The sequence below is a fragment of the Felis catus genome, chromosome C2 (assembly GCF_018350175.1).
Source record: "Felis catus isolate Fca126 chromosome C2, F.catus_Fca126_mat1.0, whole genome shotgun sequence".
Classification (NCBI taxonomy): Eukaryota; Metazoa; Chordata; class Mammalia; order Carnivora; family Felidae; genus Felis; species Felis catus.
In genome coordinates, this window is record NC_058376.1 from 12,771,081 (window position 1) to 12,788,117 (window position 17,037).

General features: G+C 45.2%; 1 protein-coding gene and 1 long non-coding RNA gene across 5 annotated transcripts in view; one reads left to right on the forward strand and one right to left on the reverse strand.

Annotated features, from left to right (window-relative positions):
• Nucleotides 1-13,585: 13,585 nt before the first annotated feature.
• Nucleotides 13,586-14,401, reverse strand: LOC123379763. The gene is made up of 2 exons (XR_006584643.1): nucleotides 14,264-14,401; nucleotides 13,586-13,928 (listed from the first exon to the last, which is right to left on the reverse strand). It is a non-coding gene; the product is annotated as an uncharacterized LOC123379763 (long non-coding RNA).
• Nucleotides 14,402-14,499: 98 nt separating this feature from the next.
• The window catches only part of URB1 (URB1 ribosome biogenesis homolog), an 81,768-nt gene continuing 79,230 nt past the window's right edge, over nucleotides 14,500-17,037 (forward strand). For all 4 annotated transcript variants that reach the window (XM_019839441.3, XM_011285748.4, XM_045036685.1 and 1 more), the window contains exon 1: nucleotides 14,500-14,774. In XM_019839441.3, the coding sequence (XP_019695000.3) occupies nucleotides 14,633-14,774 (142 nt within the window). In that variant the 5' untranslated portion in view covers nucleotides 14,500-14,632. The remainder of the gene's footprint in view (nucleotides 14,775-17,037) is intronic.

A 17,037-nucleotide genomic window follows, 5' to 3' on the forward strand; every position in this document is an offset into this window, starting at 1 on the left:
TCTCCGGGTTGTGAGTTTGAGCCCCACGATGGGTGTGGCGACTACTTAAAATTTTTTTTTTAATATTTTCAAAAAAGGACTCAACCTTCTCAATAACTTTTGGCCGTAACTATTAGTGTGCACGTTCTAGGTTGGGGAAACTGAGGTGGGAAGGTAGGTAGGGATGCATAGCACTTAGCAGCCACCCTGTAAGTAACGTTTGCTCAATACCCAGGTCCCTCATGTAGTTTCCATCCCATCTGTTCACCCATCTGGTTGGGTATGAGCTGGTGTGTGCTGGGGAAGCTGGCACAGAAAGAGAATCTGGCTCCCACAGAGCTGGGGGACTGCCCCCACTGTCTTGAAGGCATAAACTGGCTTTCCAGATACCAGTGTGGGCTCTCTTACTAACCGTGCACCCCCCGGGTTTCCTTCTCTGTAAAGTCTCAGACTTGTGATGCTTTAATTAGTTGGTACAGGTGACATGGGTAAGACAGGGCCTGGAACGAGTAAGTGCTCAGTCCATATTAGTCATTGTTGCAGACAGGAAGACAGTGATTGGACAATCAGGAACTAAAAGAGGCCAGGGAACAAAAGAGGCAGAGCCAAGTGGGAGGGAGAGAGGTGTTAGGGGCTTTTTAAATTAAAAAAAAAAAAAATGTTTTATTGAAGTATAGTTGACATAGCATGTTTTGTTAGTTTCAGGTGCACAACATAGTGATTTGGCAATACGTGTGTTACAAAACGCTCACCGCCGTAACTATAGTCGCCATCTGTCCCCCTGTGTTGCTACAGTGTTATCGACTATATTCCCGGTGCTGTACTTTTCATCTCCATGACTGATTTATGTTATAACTGGGAGTTTGTACCCTTTAATGAGCTTTACCTACTTCACGCATACCCCCAGCCCTCTCCCTTCCGGCAACCACTGATCTGTTCCCTGTATTTATGAGTCTGTTTCTCGTGTTTTCTTTGTTCCTTTGTTTTGTTTTTAAGGTAAGGTGAGTAAGATGAGAAGAGTTGGCCAAGCCACAGCTAGCCAAAGCTGGGTGTCTGGGAGGGCAAACATTTTAGAAAAAAAGGGGCCAACATGTGTGAAATCCAAAAGGAGCATGGCTCCGTAGAAGAATGGAGAAAAGTTTAGAGGGAACCGGGCAGAGATGAGAGGGCGGACATGGTGAGGCGGACAGGTTGTTGGCAGCCAGAGCTCAGGGATCCAGAGACTTTGGTGAGCACTTCCGTTTTTACCCCAAGCCCTTGTGAGCATTGCCATCGGTACCGTAAGCCACCAAAAGGTTGTTAGCCGGTGAGGGAGGTGACCAGGTGTGCGTTGGGAAAACATTGGGCCGGCTACTGAGTGCCCCTGGACTGGAGGAGTCAAAAGTGGGTCTGTGGATTTTTATACCCCAAAGAAGTGAAAACAGGGACTCAAACAGGTACTTGTAAGCCACCATTCACTGCAGCATTATTCACAATAGCCCAGATGCGGAGGCAACCCTAGTGTCCATCATCAGATGCATGGATAAAGAAAATGTGGAATAGTATTCAACCATAAAGTGGAATGACCTCTGGCACCTGCTACAACATGGATGAACCTTGAAAACATTATGCCAGGTGAACTAAGCCAGACGCAAGATGATAAACATTGTATGATTCCACTTACGTGAAATATCTAGAAAACGCAGATTCACAGACACAAAGTAGAGGTTCCTAGGAACTCGGAGAAGGCAGAATGGAGAGTTAGTGCTTCATGGGTACAGAGCTGTTGTTTGTCGTGATGAAAGAGTTCTGGAAATAGATAGTGGTGATGGTTGCACAACGTTGTGAATGTAATTAACGCCACTGAATGGTACACTTCAAATGGCAAATTCAATAGGTTTTTCCAACTTCAAAAAATTAAAAATGTATTCCAAAAACCATCAAAACTGTGTGCTTTAGGGGCGCCTGGGTGGCGCAGTCGGTTAAGCATCCGACTTCAGCCAGGTCACGATCTCGCGGTCCGTGAGTTCGAGCCCCACGCCAGGCTCTGGGCTGATGGCTCGGAGCCTGGAGCCTGTTTCCGATTCTGTGTCTCCCTCTCTCTCTGCCCCTCCCCCGTTCATGCTTGGTCTCTCTCTGTCCCAAAAATAAATAAAGAAAAACGAAGAAAAAAAAAAAAATAAAAACTGTGTGCTTTAAATGGGTGAGTTGTATGGTGTGTGAATTATATCTCCATAAGGCTGTTGTTGTTGTTGTTTTCAAATCTAACAAGAACATCAGAGTTGGTCCGAGAGGAATGGCCAGGGGGAAGTGTCGCCAGGAGGCTATGGCTGTGCTTTGGGCTGGGGCTTTGCAGGTGCAGAGAGAAGGGGCAAGTGGCCAAACTGGAAAGGCATTGGGAGGGGGTGGATAGTGCTGGATGACCAGGCGGCTGTGGGACACGGGACGAGGGACCCTGAAGAGAAACTCCAGCTGCCCTCGGCTTTGCCCTTAAGCTGCTTGCTGTTAAGCCAGACTGTAGTCCTAATCTGATCTCTTTAAGGATTTTGGAAGCTTGGATGCCTGGGTGGCTGAGTCGGCTAAGTATCCAACTCTTTATTTTAGCTCAGGTCATGACCTCACAGTTTGTGGGTTCGAGCCCTCCATCAGGCTCTGTGCTGACACCGTGGAGCCTGCTTGGGATGCTGTCTCTCCCTCTCTCTCTCTCTTTCCCTCCCCCTTCTCAAAATAGATAAATAAACTTTAAAAAGAAGAATTTTGGAATCTTGCAAGAAAACCAAAGAATTCCATTTATCCTCCTCTCTGGACCCCACACTTCCAAGTCCCTTTATGCCCCGAACCAAACGGAAACCAGTTACTGCCTATGCCCATTCCCTCTCTGTAAATATCGTACAAACACCTCAACCCTGGGGCACCGTATAAACTCTAAGGACAGGAAGATGGGAAGAAAGCACGCACTTCAAAGACAAGGAAACTCTTGTAAAAATCAATCTGGGGCATGAAGAGCAACCTTTCCACCAAGACAATTTTCCCCTGAACTCTTTCTCCTATGATGGAATTTTAAAAATCACAAGTAATCACAGCCACTTGGGTAATTCAGCACTACTGCGGGAGCTGGAATCAAAGCAAATGTAGTCGGAGGAGAATGAGCCAAACAACAGTGCTCCTTAAATGTCAATACTCACAGCAGCCCTTTGAGATACGTACTAACCAGGACCAACTGCGTCATTTACTGGTCTAATGCAAAATGAAAGTGAGAGTTTTGTATTCAAAAATAATTAAGAGTTTCAAGATAGTGATAGCAGAGCATTAAGACAAACATGGGTGGGGGGCACGTGGGTGACTCAGTCTGTTAAGCATCTGACTCTTGGTTTTGGCTCAGGTCGTGATCTCACGGTCTGTGGGTTCAAGCCCTGCATCAGGCTCCGGGCTGACAGTGCGGTCAGTGCAGAGCCTGCTTGGGAGTCTCTCTCTCTTTCAAAATAAATAAATAAACATTAAAAGAAACCTACAAAGACACAGAAAGCAGGGATGGATGCTGGTATGGAGTAAAAGTGTTCCTTTCTATGCCATGGCACCATTGGATAGTCTTGACCCTCCTTGCACGCATGTGAGAACTGCCTCTGCACCTGCCACATTTATTCTGGGTGAAAGGCACCTGTGCAGGACATTGTAAGTTCCGTGCCTTTTTTCTTCTTCTTCTTTTGAAGCAATCCTGCCTCTTCTTTCCAGCTCTAAGGAGCATTCCTATTTTCCTTCCTTTGGAGACCCTGGCTACTTCCCTCTCCACGGAGGCAAGCCTATTTTGGAGGCTGTTTGTGTGCTGTGTGCTCAGACTCCAGTCCTGAGTCTGACCCCTCTCCTGGGCCATCAAGGTAAGGCTTTGGGCTTTCAACAAAGACAGGCTGTAGCCGTCCTCAGAAGACATAAGCCACCATTTGTCAGCCTCAAAGAAACCAACCTTTCAGCTCAGCAGAGTGAGGCCGAATGTTGTCCAGAGCTAAAAAGGCTTATTTTTAGAAAGCAACAAATGGTGGTTTGTTTATAGAGCTGGCACCAAAGAGCCACATCAATAGCAAAGAGCCTGCTCACTAAAACTGAAAGCTGGGGGGGTGCACTAGGAAGGTTGTGTAGGGAATGTTTGGGCCCAGAAGCCTGTGGAAGGAGGCCTTTAAGAATATGTGCGCAGAACTGATGTCTGTATGACAGTCCATTCAAAGTCAAAGGCATCAAGGGCAGTAATGTCTACATTGCCATGCCTGGAGGCATTTAACCTCCCTGCCTTCATCGTTCCACATCTACAAAATGAAAAGCTTGGACCATAAAGTCCATTGTGGCTCTGAAAGCCCATAGCCTATTTAAATTAGGTGTGGAATTTCAGAAAATTGGGCTAAGTCTATACTGATTCCTTGACGTTCCTTGATGTTTTCTCAAATACATATTTTCGTTCATTTTTTTTTTGTATATGCTGTTTGTTTCTATGTGAATCATATTTTTTCTCTTTCTTAAAGAAGAAAAACAGCACAAGCAAACTTCTGGGGCTTCTTGGAGCATTGTGGATGGTTGATTGGAATCTGATCCGTGGGAGTTTTCAGGGTGAAAATTCCCAAACATGCAAAGGGGTAAACTCAGTTCCTGAAGGGGAGCAGACCCTTCCCCCGCAAGATGTGAAGGTGCTGGGTTCCCACAGAAGCTCTAAGGCCTTCCTGCTGCCTTCTAGCAAGCGCTACAGGAAGCCAGATCTGCCTGAGAGAGAGACCCTAGTCTGCTCCAGGGACCCCTAACCGCCTCTCCACCCTCTTGTCTCCTCCTCCCTTCCCTGTTGGGGACCAGGCACCCTCCCTCCCCAGCTCTCTGCCATCAGAAAGGAAAGTGTACTGATAGAAGGAAACTGTAGTATGCTGGAAAGAAGCACATAAACTAAGCTTGCCCTGCAGGCTGGCACAACCTAAGGCAATGGTGACTTGTATGGGTTTTGTGTTCGGAGTTTGCGCACACAGGTTCGAATCCTAGCTCTGCCAGTATGGACTCTAGCGGAAGGTGGTGCCGTTTAGAGCTAATGTAGCTGAAAGACTAATCAGAGTAGAGGCCTCATAGGTGGTAGCCGTGATAATAAGTGTAACCGTTTCAGGGACTTAGTGAATTATTATTTACTGAGCAGAAGACAGTGTTTGATTCCCATTTGAACCCCTGGGAATGTCTTCGTGATCAAATATACTTTTCCTTCTTAGACTATAATTAAAATGTTTTCCAACTTGTTCCTTTCAATAACAGTGCCCCTGGTCCCCTGGTGGGACCCTGGAATGGGTTTAATTAGCAGAATTTAGTTTTCCTTTCCCTGTGAACTGACTAGGACACTCTCCCCAATCCTGGTTTTTGACTATTCCCTTCTTCCCCCCACCTCTGATCCACTCTGTCAGTCTCCTCAGGCTTGGCTCACCTCCTCACCCTCTTCCTCTGCCTGGAGGTGTCCCTGTTCCCAACCCTCTGTGATACACCCGAGTTCTTGGGACCGGGCTTTCCTTCAAAATGGCAGCCAAATCTGACACCAGCTCTTCAAAGCGTCAAAGGTCTGACACCGTAGATATAGATATAAATATACTTAGATAGATATTACTTTTGTGGTGATAAAATGCACATGACATAAAATTTAACGTCTTAACCATTTTGTAAGTGCAAAGTTCAGTGACATCAAGTACGTTCACATAGTTGTGAAACCGTCTCTCCCTCCATCTCCAGAACTCTCCATCTGGCAACCCTGAAACTCCATTCCCATTAAATACTAACTCCCTGCCCCCCCCTCCCCCGCCCAGGGCCTGACAACCACTATTCTACTTTCTGTCTTTAGGAGTTTGACTAATTCAGATGCTCGTATAAGTAGAATCACACAGCATTTGTCCCTTTTGTGACTGGTCTATTTCACGTAGCAGTATGTCCTCAAGATTCATCCGTGCCTTAGCATGTGTCAGCATTTCCTTCTTTCTCATGGCTGCGGAACATTCCATCGTATGTATGTACCACATTACCACCTCTAGTGACATCGTCTCTCCCCTAAAGAAGAAAAGGGGATGGTCAGTTTCCCCCTTGGTCAACAGCAGTAAAAACCCTTCAGCAAAAGTCTCAGGGAGGTGAGGGATTGGCCGGGAGGCCCAGGACTGTTGCACTGGCTCCGGGAAAGGAGAAAGCTGGAGCTTCAGGAGGTTCAATTACCGCTTGCCAAAGAAATGCCGCCAGGAACTGTCAATGGTGCCCTCTGTAGGCGAGAATCTTAATTTTTTCTTAGTAATGGTGACAGGAGCCCACGAACTCCAAAAATAAATTTTTTTATTGTGGCAAAATACACATCACACAACATTTACATTTTAGCCATTTTTAAAGGTATAGTTTAGTGGTATTAAGCACTATGACTTCTATCCACCTCCAGAACTTTCTCATTCTCCAAAACTGTGAGATACTATACACGTTAAACACGAACTCCCCATTTTCCCTCCCCTCAGTCCTTGGCAATTCTCATTCTACTTTCTGTGCCTAATGCTTTGACCACTCTAGGTAGCCCATATGAGTGGAATCATACAATATTTGCCCTTTTGTGACTCACTTATTTCACTTAGTATAGTGTCTTCAACGTTCATCCATGTTGTAGCAAATGTCGGAATTTCTCTCCTTTTTGATGTGGACTAATATTCCATTGTATGGACATATCACATTTTGTTTATCCAGTCATCTATCCATGGAACTTAGGTGGCTTACACCGCATTGGTTACTGTGAATAATGAACATGGGTATAAAAAAAAATGGTTTTAATTTAAATTATCATTCCCAAGAAAAAGGGTAAAGCTACCAAAAGGAAAACAAACACAAGTCCATTGACAGGAATTCAGAATCAACAAAAGTGATTTCCAATTAAGGGTACAGAGCAGAGATTCCAGAACTTTTTCAGTTCATGGTGTCCTAAGTGTCTCAGTGATTTTGCATAGAGCCTCTAGGTCAAAACAAACAAAAATCTGAACTGCTCTGTTTGTTAAGTAGCTAGATCCAAACTTAATAAGTATTTATGTTCCAACAATTAAGTAGTTGTTTGAAAAAAACACACATTTATTGAAAGAAAATGTTTTGTTTTTGTTTTCGAGAGAGAGAGTGTGAGCAGGGGAGAGGGGCAGAGGGAGAGAGGGAGAATCTAAAGCAGGCTCCACGCTCAGCACAGAGTTCGATGTGGGGCTTCATCCCACAGTTGTGAGATCATGACCTGAGCTGAAATCAAGAGTCTTCCGCTTAACCGACTGAGCCAGCCAGGTGCCCCCCCCCCCAAAATCCATTTTTATTTTGTTCTTATCTAACCACCATTATTTACTAGTGAGGTATGTGCACCTGTTGGGCATGTCACTAACTCTCCAACCTTGAAATCAGATTGGACACCGCCATCTTTATTTTCTGCCCTATGTTGTTTTTTCTCAGTACTTGCTTTTTATCAAAATCGGGCGCTTCACTGACTGAGCCACGCAGGTACCCCTAGCACCAAATTTAAATGGCTAAGTGGGACAAACAGTTCTGAGACTGTTCTCCCATCGCTGATTAATTTAGGGGTGGTACGTATTCAGGTTTGTACTCATTTAGCCTTCTGAATGTTCTGGGCAGAGTTGGTGACCTTGCCAGTTCCGGCAGCCTTCTTGGCCACTGCTTTGATGGCACCCACATCACCGTCTCTCTCATGTCAGGAACAGCAAAATAACGCAGAGGAGGGTAGTCAGAGAAGCTCTCAACACACGTGCATTTGGCAGCAATCATATCAACAATGGCTGCATCAACTGATTTCAAGACTTTGGAGCCATCTTCCAGCTTTTTCCCTGAACAGCCATCAATCACCTTCAGCTCAACACATTCACAAAGCAGTGGGAGCTACGCGACCATCCAGCACAGGTGTGTAGCCAGCACTGATTTGGCCTCGATGGTTCAGGATAGTCACCTGGGTCACACCACCAGCTGCTTAGATTGGTGGGTCATTTTTGCTGTCATCAGCGAGGTTGCCATGATGAACATTTTTGACAGACACGTCCTTGGCATTGAAGTCCCTGTTGTCCCCGGGAAGAGCTCCTGGCAAAGCTTCATGGCGCATTTCAACACACTTGACTTCAGCTGTAATGTTGACTGGAGCAAAGGTGACCGACCACCATCTCAGGTTCGAGAACACCAGACTCCACTAGGTCCACGGGGACAGTACCAGCACCTCCAATTTTGTGGACATCCTGGAGGGGCAGACAAAAGAGCTTGCCAGTTGGATGAGTTGTGGCAGACGCAATACAGAATTTCCGGCAGCGTGGTTCCACGGGCATTGCCATCTTTGGGGGTGACTTTCCACCCCTCGAACCAAGGCATGTTGGCACTTGCCTCGGGCACATTGTCACCATTCCAACCAGAAATTGGCACCGAGGCTACCGTGTCGGGGTTATAGCCAACTTTTTAAATGTAGGTGCTGACTTCCTTAGCGATTTCCACATGCCTCTTCTGGCTGAAGAAATTCACCTTGTTAACACGGACAATTAGTTGCATCACGCCCAGTGTGTAAGCCCGAGGGCACGCTCTCAGATCTGCCCGTTCATGGAGATACTGCTTCAAATTCACCGACACAGCAACAATCGGGACCCCACAGTCAGCTCGAGATGTGCCGCGATCACGTTTTTGATAAAGTCTCTGTGTCCTGGGACATCAACGCTGGTCACATAATACTTGTCTCCAGTTTCTGTGGAGAGCTATCAGTGGTGATACCAACTCAGGTTCAGCTTTCAGTTTATCCAAGACCCAGGCACCTTGAAGGGCCTCTTTCCCATCTCAGCAACCTCTTCAATTCTTCAACGATTCTTTGGTTGATCCCACCACATGTGTAGATCAGATGGCCAGTCGTGGTGGACTTGCCTGAATCTACACATCCAATGATGACCCTGCTGATAGGAATCTTTCCCTTCCCACTTGGCTGAGATTCAGCGGTGGTTTCCACCACACCTCTGTTCTGGTGGCCAACCCGTGACAAAAACGGGGTGTCATCGTCACCATGCACCAAGTTGCTATATATGCATAGGCATAGGTCTTTGTTTTGGATAAACTTTCTATGTTGGAATATTCTCGATTTACAGAAAAGTTGAAAGGAGAAGGATTCTGTATACTCTCACCCAGTTTCCTCTAATACCTGTATTTTTCACACTTCTACGATACGTTCGATAAAACTAAGAACCCACATGCGTACACTGCTATTAACTAAACTCCCGACTTTATTTGTAGTTCACCAGCTTTTCTCTCAGGGTCTTTTCTCTGTTCCAGATCCAGCCCAGGGTATCACGTGCTTTTAGTTATCGTATCTCCTGAATCTCATCTGATCTGTGACAATTTCCAAGTCTTTCCTTGTTTTTCATGGCCTTGACAGTTTGAAAGAGCACAGGTGATGTATTTTTTAGACTGTCCTTCAATTTAGATTTATTTGACATCTTTCATGTGACAGGGCTGGGTTATGGGTTTGGGGAAAGAGACTGTGAAGGTGATGTCCTTCTCATCATATCACAGCAAGGGGACAAGATAGCAATAGAACTTATCACTGGTGATGTTAGCCTTGATCACGCAGTTAAGGTGTTTACCGTGTTTCTCCACAATAAAGCACCAATTTCCCTCTTTCCTAATCTAATCTTTGGAAGTTACTCAGTACGTGTACACTGGCGGAGGTGGAGGGAGAGTGTGAATTAAGCTCCATTTCTTGGAACAGGGAGTATCTACGTATATTATTTGGATTACTTGTATAAGAAAGATTTGTAAGGAAACTTGGTTTGTAAGGAAGATTTTTCTCCCCAATTAGTTTATTTTTGCAATCATTTTTATATCATTTTATATTATATAGACTTATGTATATTTATTTTATACCTTAGGTGATAATCGAATACTATATTCATTATTTAGTCACTCATATTATTTTATTGGGAATTATTTCCAATTGGTTCCTGTGTCCCTCTGACATATTCCCTCTCCCTTGCTATTTTTTTTTCTACAGCATTTTGTACTTTATGGTACTACAAGATGCTCCAGGCTTATTTTATGTGTGCTCTGTCCCAGCCTTAGAATCAGCCACTTCTCCAAGGAGTCATGGTTCCTTTTATTTGATAATGGTATTAAACCCCAAATTCCGGGCACTGGGTATGCTAATTACTACCGGCCCCTTCAGTGAACAGAACTAAAAAATATATGCATATGTACCAACCCAGGTAGAATGCACCCATATACTTATTTCAGTATCTATCCATCTCTGTTTACATTAAGCTAAACATGAGATCATACTGATGTCTCTAACTCTAATCCAGTCCTGCAGGGTTCATTCTAGCCCAACCTTCTCGATTATAGGTAACTTTCCTTTCCAGTAGTGGGAAGCGTGGCCCACATCTTCTCCCATCCATTTACTGATTTCCTCAACCCCAGGATACATGAAAAGCAGTTTCAGAGTTGGTAATCCGTATCGCCGTAACACGGGTCTGTTTTTGAGTCTATATTCTGTTCCACTGGGCTATTTGTCTAGTCTTTTACCATTCCCTGTAGAATTTGATTATTAAAACTTTGACATATGTCTTCATACATGATAAGGAAGATCTCCTTATTCTTTTTGGCTTAGCCATTCACAGACCTTTGTCTTCCCGTACAAAGTAATCATGATTTCTTGAGTTTCCTAATTTTGATTGAAATGGCAATGGCTTTATAGTTTGATTTAGGAAGAGTTAACAAATTTGCAACACGAAGACTTTCTTCTACAGACACAGCATGTCTCTTTATTTAGTCAAATCTTTTACAATGTTCTCCTTAAACATGCTGTGCACTCTTTTTTAGTTTAATTCTGAGATAATTTACTGGTTTCCCCACTCCCCTTCATGAATGGTATCTTGTTTTCTATTACATTTTTAAATTAGCTACTGCTAAAGTAGAGGGGACGATACTGACTTGGTAATTTAATCTCATATCTGACAATCTTGTGAAACTCCAGTTACTCTTTCTGTTGAATATTCTAACTAGATGACAGTTTTATCTCTTTTCATTCTTTCATCTCTTTTTTGTCTTACGTCATCTCATCACCCAAGATCTTTAGTAATAGACAGTAGCATAAACAGTGGGTGTCCCTATCTTTCCTATTGCCCCCCGTCACAATTCAAGTGCATCTAGAGTTTTTCTATTACGCCTGATGATTGCTGCAGGCTTTCGGACATAGAGCCTTTATCAAGTTTTTTCTATTCCTAGTTTTATGTGAATTTAATAAATCATAGATTTTTTCAAAAAATAGATTTCAAAAAACATTTTTTTTCAAAACAATATGCCTTTTCCCATCTATTGAGATAATAACTTGTTTTTCTGCTTTAATCCATTAATGTGGTTAATGACAGACATGATATTAAACCATCCTTGTATTTCTTTTTTTTTTCAATTTAAAAAAATGTTTATTCATTTTTGAGGGACAGAGAGACAGAGTGTGAGCGGGGGAGGGGCAGAGAGAGAGAGGGAGACACAGAATCTGAAGCAGGCTTTGAGTTGTCAGCACAGAGCCTGAAGCAGGGCTCGAACTCACAAACCGTGAGATCATGACCTGAGCAGAAGGCAGATGCTTAACTGACTGAGCCACCCAGGTGTCCCTTGTTTTTTTAAGTACAGTGTTGGTTCAGGTTGGCTAATATGTTATTTACACATATGTATGTCCACAAGTGAGATTAGCCCATCATTTTCTCACTTTGTGTTACCCTTAGCTAGTTTTGTATTTAAGTTCTATTAGCCTCAAAAAAGATACTGGGATACTTTCCTTCTCTCTTGTTTTATGGAGCAAACTGAATAAGATAAAGATTATCTGTTTCCTAAAAGATTGGTAGAATTTACCTAAAAATTATCTGTACCTCGAGAAAGGCTTGCTTATCATGTCATTTTATTTAATGATTGTTGGTCTATTCAAATTTTCTGGTGCCTTTTGTGCCAGTTTTGGTACGTTTGCTTTTTCTAGAAATGTATCCATTTTTTTTAGTTTTGAAAGTTTTGGGGATAGGTGTTTCTAATATTCTTTATTATTTAAAATCCTGCCAGTTTTGCTTACTTAATCTAAAAAACAAAAACAAATAGCTTTTGGTTTCTGGATATTCTTTAGTTGTTTGTTTTTTTAAATTCTCTTTGTAATTGATTTCTCTCCTCATCTTTGCTTCTTTTCCCTTCTTCTATCTTTGGGTTGTTTCTGTTGTACTTTTTCCAATTCTTCATTTGAACATGTATTATTAGCTCGTTTGTTTTCAATTTTTCTTGACTTCTGACAAAAATATTTTAAGCTATAAATTTTCCTCTAAGAACTGTGTCCCGCAGATTTTGCTGTATGAAGTGTTCCTTTTGTTGCATTCCAAATCTTTCATGATTTTCCAGATGCTTTCCAAGGATTACTTAGTAGATTTTTTCTCCCTCCCAGCCTTATGGGATTAAAAAAAAAAAACAAAACTATCTTCTTATTATCAAGGTTAAATTTTATTGCTCGGTGGCTAGAGAACATGGCCTGTAAATGTTGATTTTTTAAAAAATTTATGGGGGCCTCTTTTGTGGCCTAGAACATGGTCAATTTTATGTCTTTCAATGTTATTTCAAAAGAACATATATTCTCTATTCATGGGTATAAAGTTCTATTACTATCAACATGAATATATTGTTGTTACTCAAATTTTCTATATTTTCTAAACTTTCTGTGTAATGAGAAGACGGTAGGTAGACCAGTCTCCATAATACCCTTGAAATTATCATTTGATATTTTATTCTCTAAGTTGGGTGTGGATTTTGCTACATTTTGCTGTTCAAAGAATAGGGCCGTCGATTCAATAACCTTGTATTTTGAGTGGTCTAGTCTAAGATTCTGGTCATTGACGTAACACATGTTTATTGAGAACATGGCTCTTGTACCAGGATCAGTGCAGACTTCCTGAGTGGATTTGGAAGTATATTTTTAAAAATTGAGGGGCACCTGGGTGTCTCAGTTGGTTAAGTGTCTGACTCTCGATCTTGACTCAGGTCATGATCTCACCGGTCATGAGATTGACTCCTGCACTGGGCTCTGTGCTGACAGTGCAGAGCTTGCTTGAGAGTATCTCTCTCCGTTCTCTCTGCCCCTCCTCCCATTGGCGCCCACTCTCTCTCCAAATAAATAAATAAACTTTTTGAAAAAGGCAATAAAGGAGAATAGAGGAGGGTGAGAAGAAGGGGAGTGGAAGATGGATAGGAAGAGCCCACATGAAAGGAAAGTATGAGTCATGTGAGGTCTGGGCAGAGTTTCAGAAGAAACAGCAAGTGCAATAGCCCCATAAAGGATACCAGCTTAGGATGTCATGGGGCAGTGGTGTTTATCTTTAACAGAGCAGAGTGTTCTTCGGGACAAATAAAGCCCTTTCTCTCCATGAAGGCCTTTAATATAGAAAGCCATGTCACTACTTGGAAGTTTACTACTTGAAAGTTTGGTAAGCCTGATACATGAACGAGTGGGGTTAGGGATCTGGCATCAGTGACTCATGGCACTAGGCTGACTGAGTCTGAAGCATCCATCCACACACTTCTGAGCCACTTTAAGTTTTGACTTACTCATTTAAACCTCTACTTTACTGCAAAGCATTTAATTCGGCTCTCAAGTCATTGACATCTTACAAGAACACAGAACTTTTTGTCCCCCGTCAAAGCAGTTTTTCGTACACAATGTATTACTTTCTCAGCTCAGGACAGCCCCAAAGATTAGGTAGGGCTGGCTCTGCTGGCTCCATTTCAAGGACGGGAACTTGGATGTGGAAGCCGCTGCACTGTTCACGAAGGGTTTTCACAGAAGTTACGTCTCTCCTCGCACCTGCTTGGCCAGAAGGGCTCACGTCCTCCCATTAGTTTGGGGAAGCCTGGGATGGAGGCCAGTGTGGGGCGACATCCCACCAGACAAGCCGGTCTGGTTCGGGCTGTGAGACAAGGTGCGGTCAGAGTTAAGGGCACCTGCACGACCCTCGGCCCAGGTGCCAGAGGAAGGCCTCCCGCTCAAGCCCGCCTGGCATTTAGCCAGGGGCAGTCACCCTCCCGGCCAACCCGAAGGCCCTTAAATAGGGAAAGCATCGAAGCCCGTTGTTTGACAAGAGAGTTCTTCTACCGGCAGCGTCAGGGCGCCCCAGGTCGAGAACTGATCCGACTGTGCAGCCGCTTAGCACCGGGGCTCGTGCCCCTAGGGAATGGAGAACCCGGGGGCTCCACCCGCCAAGACCCTCGAAAGAGCCGCTGGGGCAGGAGGGCTCCTCCTCACTGTGGCAGGGCGGTGTCGGTTCGTCCTAAGAAGCGAGAGAGCCAGCGTGAACAACAGAAACAGGAGAAACCTCGGGGTTCGGCGCCTGCAGCACCTCCCCGAACGGGCTCTAGCTTCCCGGCCGCCCGCCCGCCCCGGTTCAGGCCCCGCCCCGCCCCAGGCCACGCCCCTTCCGCCGGCCCTGGTCGCACAGGCCCGCCCCGACCTCCCACTGAGGTCCCGCCCCTTCCGCCGGTCCCGCCCCTTCCTGCGCACGTGTGGGCACCTGGCACGCCGCGGTGGTACGCCGCGGTGGTACTCCGCTGTCCGCGCGTCCTCTTGCCGGGTTTCCTGGTGTGTAGATCCCGGGGCGCCCCTGCTCTCTCGGCCATGGGGGTCCCCAAGAGGAAGGCTGCGGGCGGCCAGGACAGCACGGGTCTCCGCGCGGGCGCAGCCAAGCGGTCCCGCACCGAAGAGCTCACGGGCGTGCGCTTCAAGGCTGAGCTGCGGGGTCCGCAGGGCGCGGAGCCGGGTGAGTGCGGCGCTGGCCGGGGCAGGGAGCACGTGCGGGCGAGGCGGGTCGCGGCCGCGTGCCAGGCTCAGCCCTCCTCTGTGCATTGTTCGGTCCCGGAGTCTCAGAGCCAGGCCTTCCGGTTTGCAGACGGGAAACCGTGGCCCCGGTGCTCGGGCGTCCAGGGTCCCGGGCGGCCGGGGCTGCTGTAGGGCCGCGCGCTGCACTGTCTTGCCCTGGGCTGTCAGCTGGTGGAATCCGCCTTGCTCGGTCGTGACAGTTCTACGCGACTGCACGCCTCCTTTGGCCGGGCGGCATTCCTTAGCAGCCTCTAAAACCTCTATTGCAATTGTCAGAGAAGCATATATGTGTACTTACCGAGTCCCAACTGTGAGTCAGCTCGGGGCCGTTCATTGAGACAGTTTGCTGGTTCTGTGGCCGTCAGCGCTATTTTCAAGAGCTTTGAGCCCCCAACACTCACGCTGATCCGATGACATGTAATAAACTACCGCGTGAAGCGTCCCAGGGACTGGTCAGTTGACCAATATGGAACTGGTCTAGTCACTGGACTAGTGACCAATACGGAACAGATTCTGTAATTTCACTTTCTGAAAAGTGTGATCACGCTTCACAACCTCGTGTAATCCATTGGAAAAGTATGTAGGTTAGGAGGAAAAAAATGCAATTGAATTTTTAAAAGAAATTTAAGGTTTTTATTTATTTTTGAGGGACAGAGAAACAGTGCGAGCATGGGAGAGGCAGAAAGAGAGGAAGACACAGAATCTGAAACAGGCTCCAGGCTCCGAGCTGTCAGCACAGAGCCCATCTCGGAGCTCAAACCCACTAACTGTGAGATCATGACCTGAGCCGAAGTCGGACGCTTAAGTGACTGAGCCACTCCTGAGCCACCCAGGAGCCCCAACAATTGAATATGCTAATATATGAAAGCACTGGTAGTGTGTCAAAATAGAAGTGACAGCATTTCTCCCTGGTTAAAGAGATTATTAAGTTGATGGCCAGGATAGCCCCACTTAACAATTTGTCCTCCCATAAATTGTGTTTTTAAACATTTGATGCCTGCAACTGCCAGCCAGTGCTTTGAAGATCATACCTGCTTTAGCTCAGAGTGCTACATTTCAGTCATTCGTTCATTTCTGCGTTATTTACTAGGGGCTGTGATGTGCTAGAGAGAAAATGGTGAGTAAAAAATCAGACCTGGGCCTTGCCATTCTGGAGCACATGAATAGTGAGGTGGAGAAGGCAGGTGTCAATCAATATAATTACATATGAAGAGTTCCAAGTACCGGTCCTCCAAAGGAGAGGTACATAGGGCCTTCAGTCCTCAGACCTAATCTGGGGGATCAAAGAGGTCTCCCCAGAGGGAGTGGCTTTTCAGCGGAGTTGTAGGTTGGGGTAGGAACAGGGACAGGAACCGTTCTGGCAGCAGAAAGAGCATGCTTAATGATTTGAAAGATTGTATTCATGTACGTGTTCACGGTTTTGCTCAGGCAGCTCCTTGGCATTCAGGTGCTGCATTTGAACAGGTCTCAGAAGGAAACTCGGGTTGACGGGCAGTGGGTACAGATGAGGTAGTTGGAAGATGCGGCGAAGCTGAAGTCAGTGGGTGAAAGTGTGAATCCGTTGTGTGAGATTGTGTTGAATTTGTGTTTGAATCTGTTCTCTCTCTTGGATTCTGTCTCCCTTTTGATGTGTTCTCATAGCTTCCTGTGATGCGATCTCCTGACAGATCAGAGAAGTAGAATTGACAGATGTTGGGGGTTTTGATTTCATCCAGGCATTAGGAAAGGTTTTTTTGTTGTTATTTTTGTGTTGTCTTTTTACGTAGCTTTATTGACATACAATTGACATAACTGATGTAAGTTTAAGATGTACGATGACAGGTGCCTGGGTGGCTCAGTCAGTTAAACATCCCACTCGTGGTTTTGGCTCAAGTCATGACCTCACGGTTCGTGAAATTGAGCCCTGTGTCGGGCTCTGTGCTGACAGCGTGGAGCCTGCTTGGGATTCTCTCTCCCCCTCTTTATCTGCTCCTCCATCGCGCATGCTCTCTCCTTCTCTCTCAAAATAGAAAAACTTAAAAAGATGTACAGTGAGATGATGACACACATATACTGTGAAATGATTACCACGGTAAGCTTCAAGTATATGCTACAGTACTGTTAATTACAGTCACCATGCTGTACATTAGATCCCCAGAACTTACTCATCTTTCTCATTATTTTTTTTCTTTTAAGCAAACTCTGGCCGCAATGTGGGGCTCAGA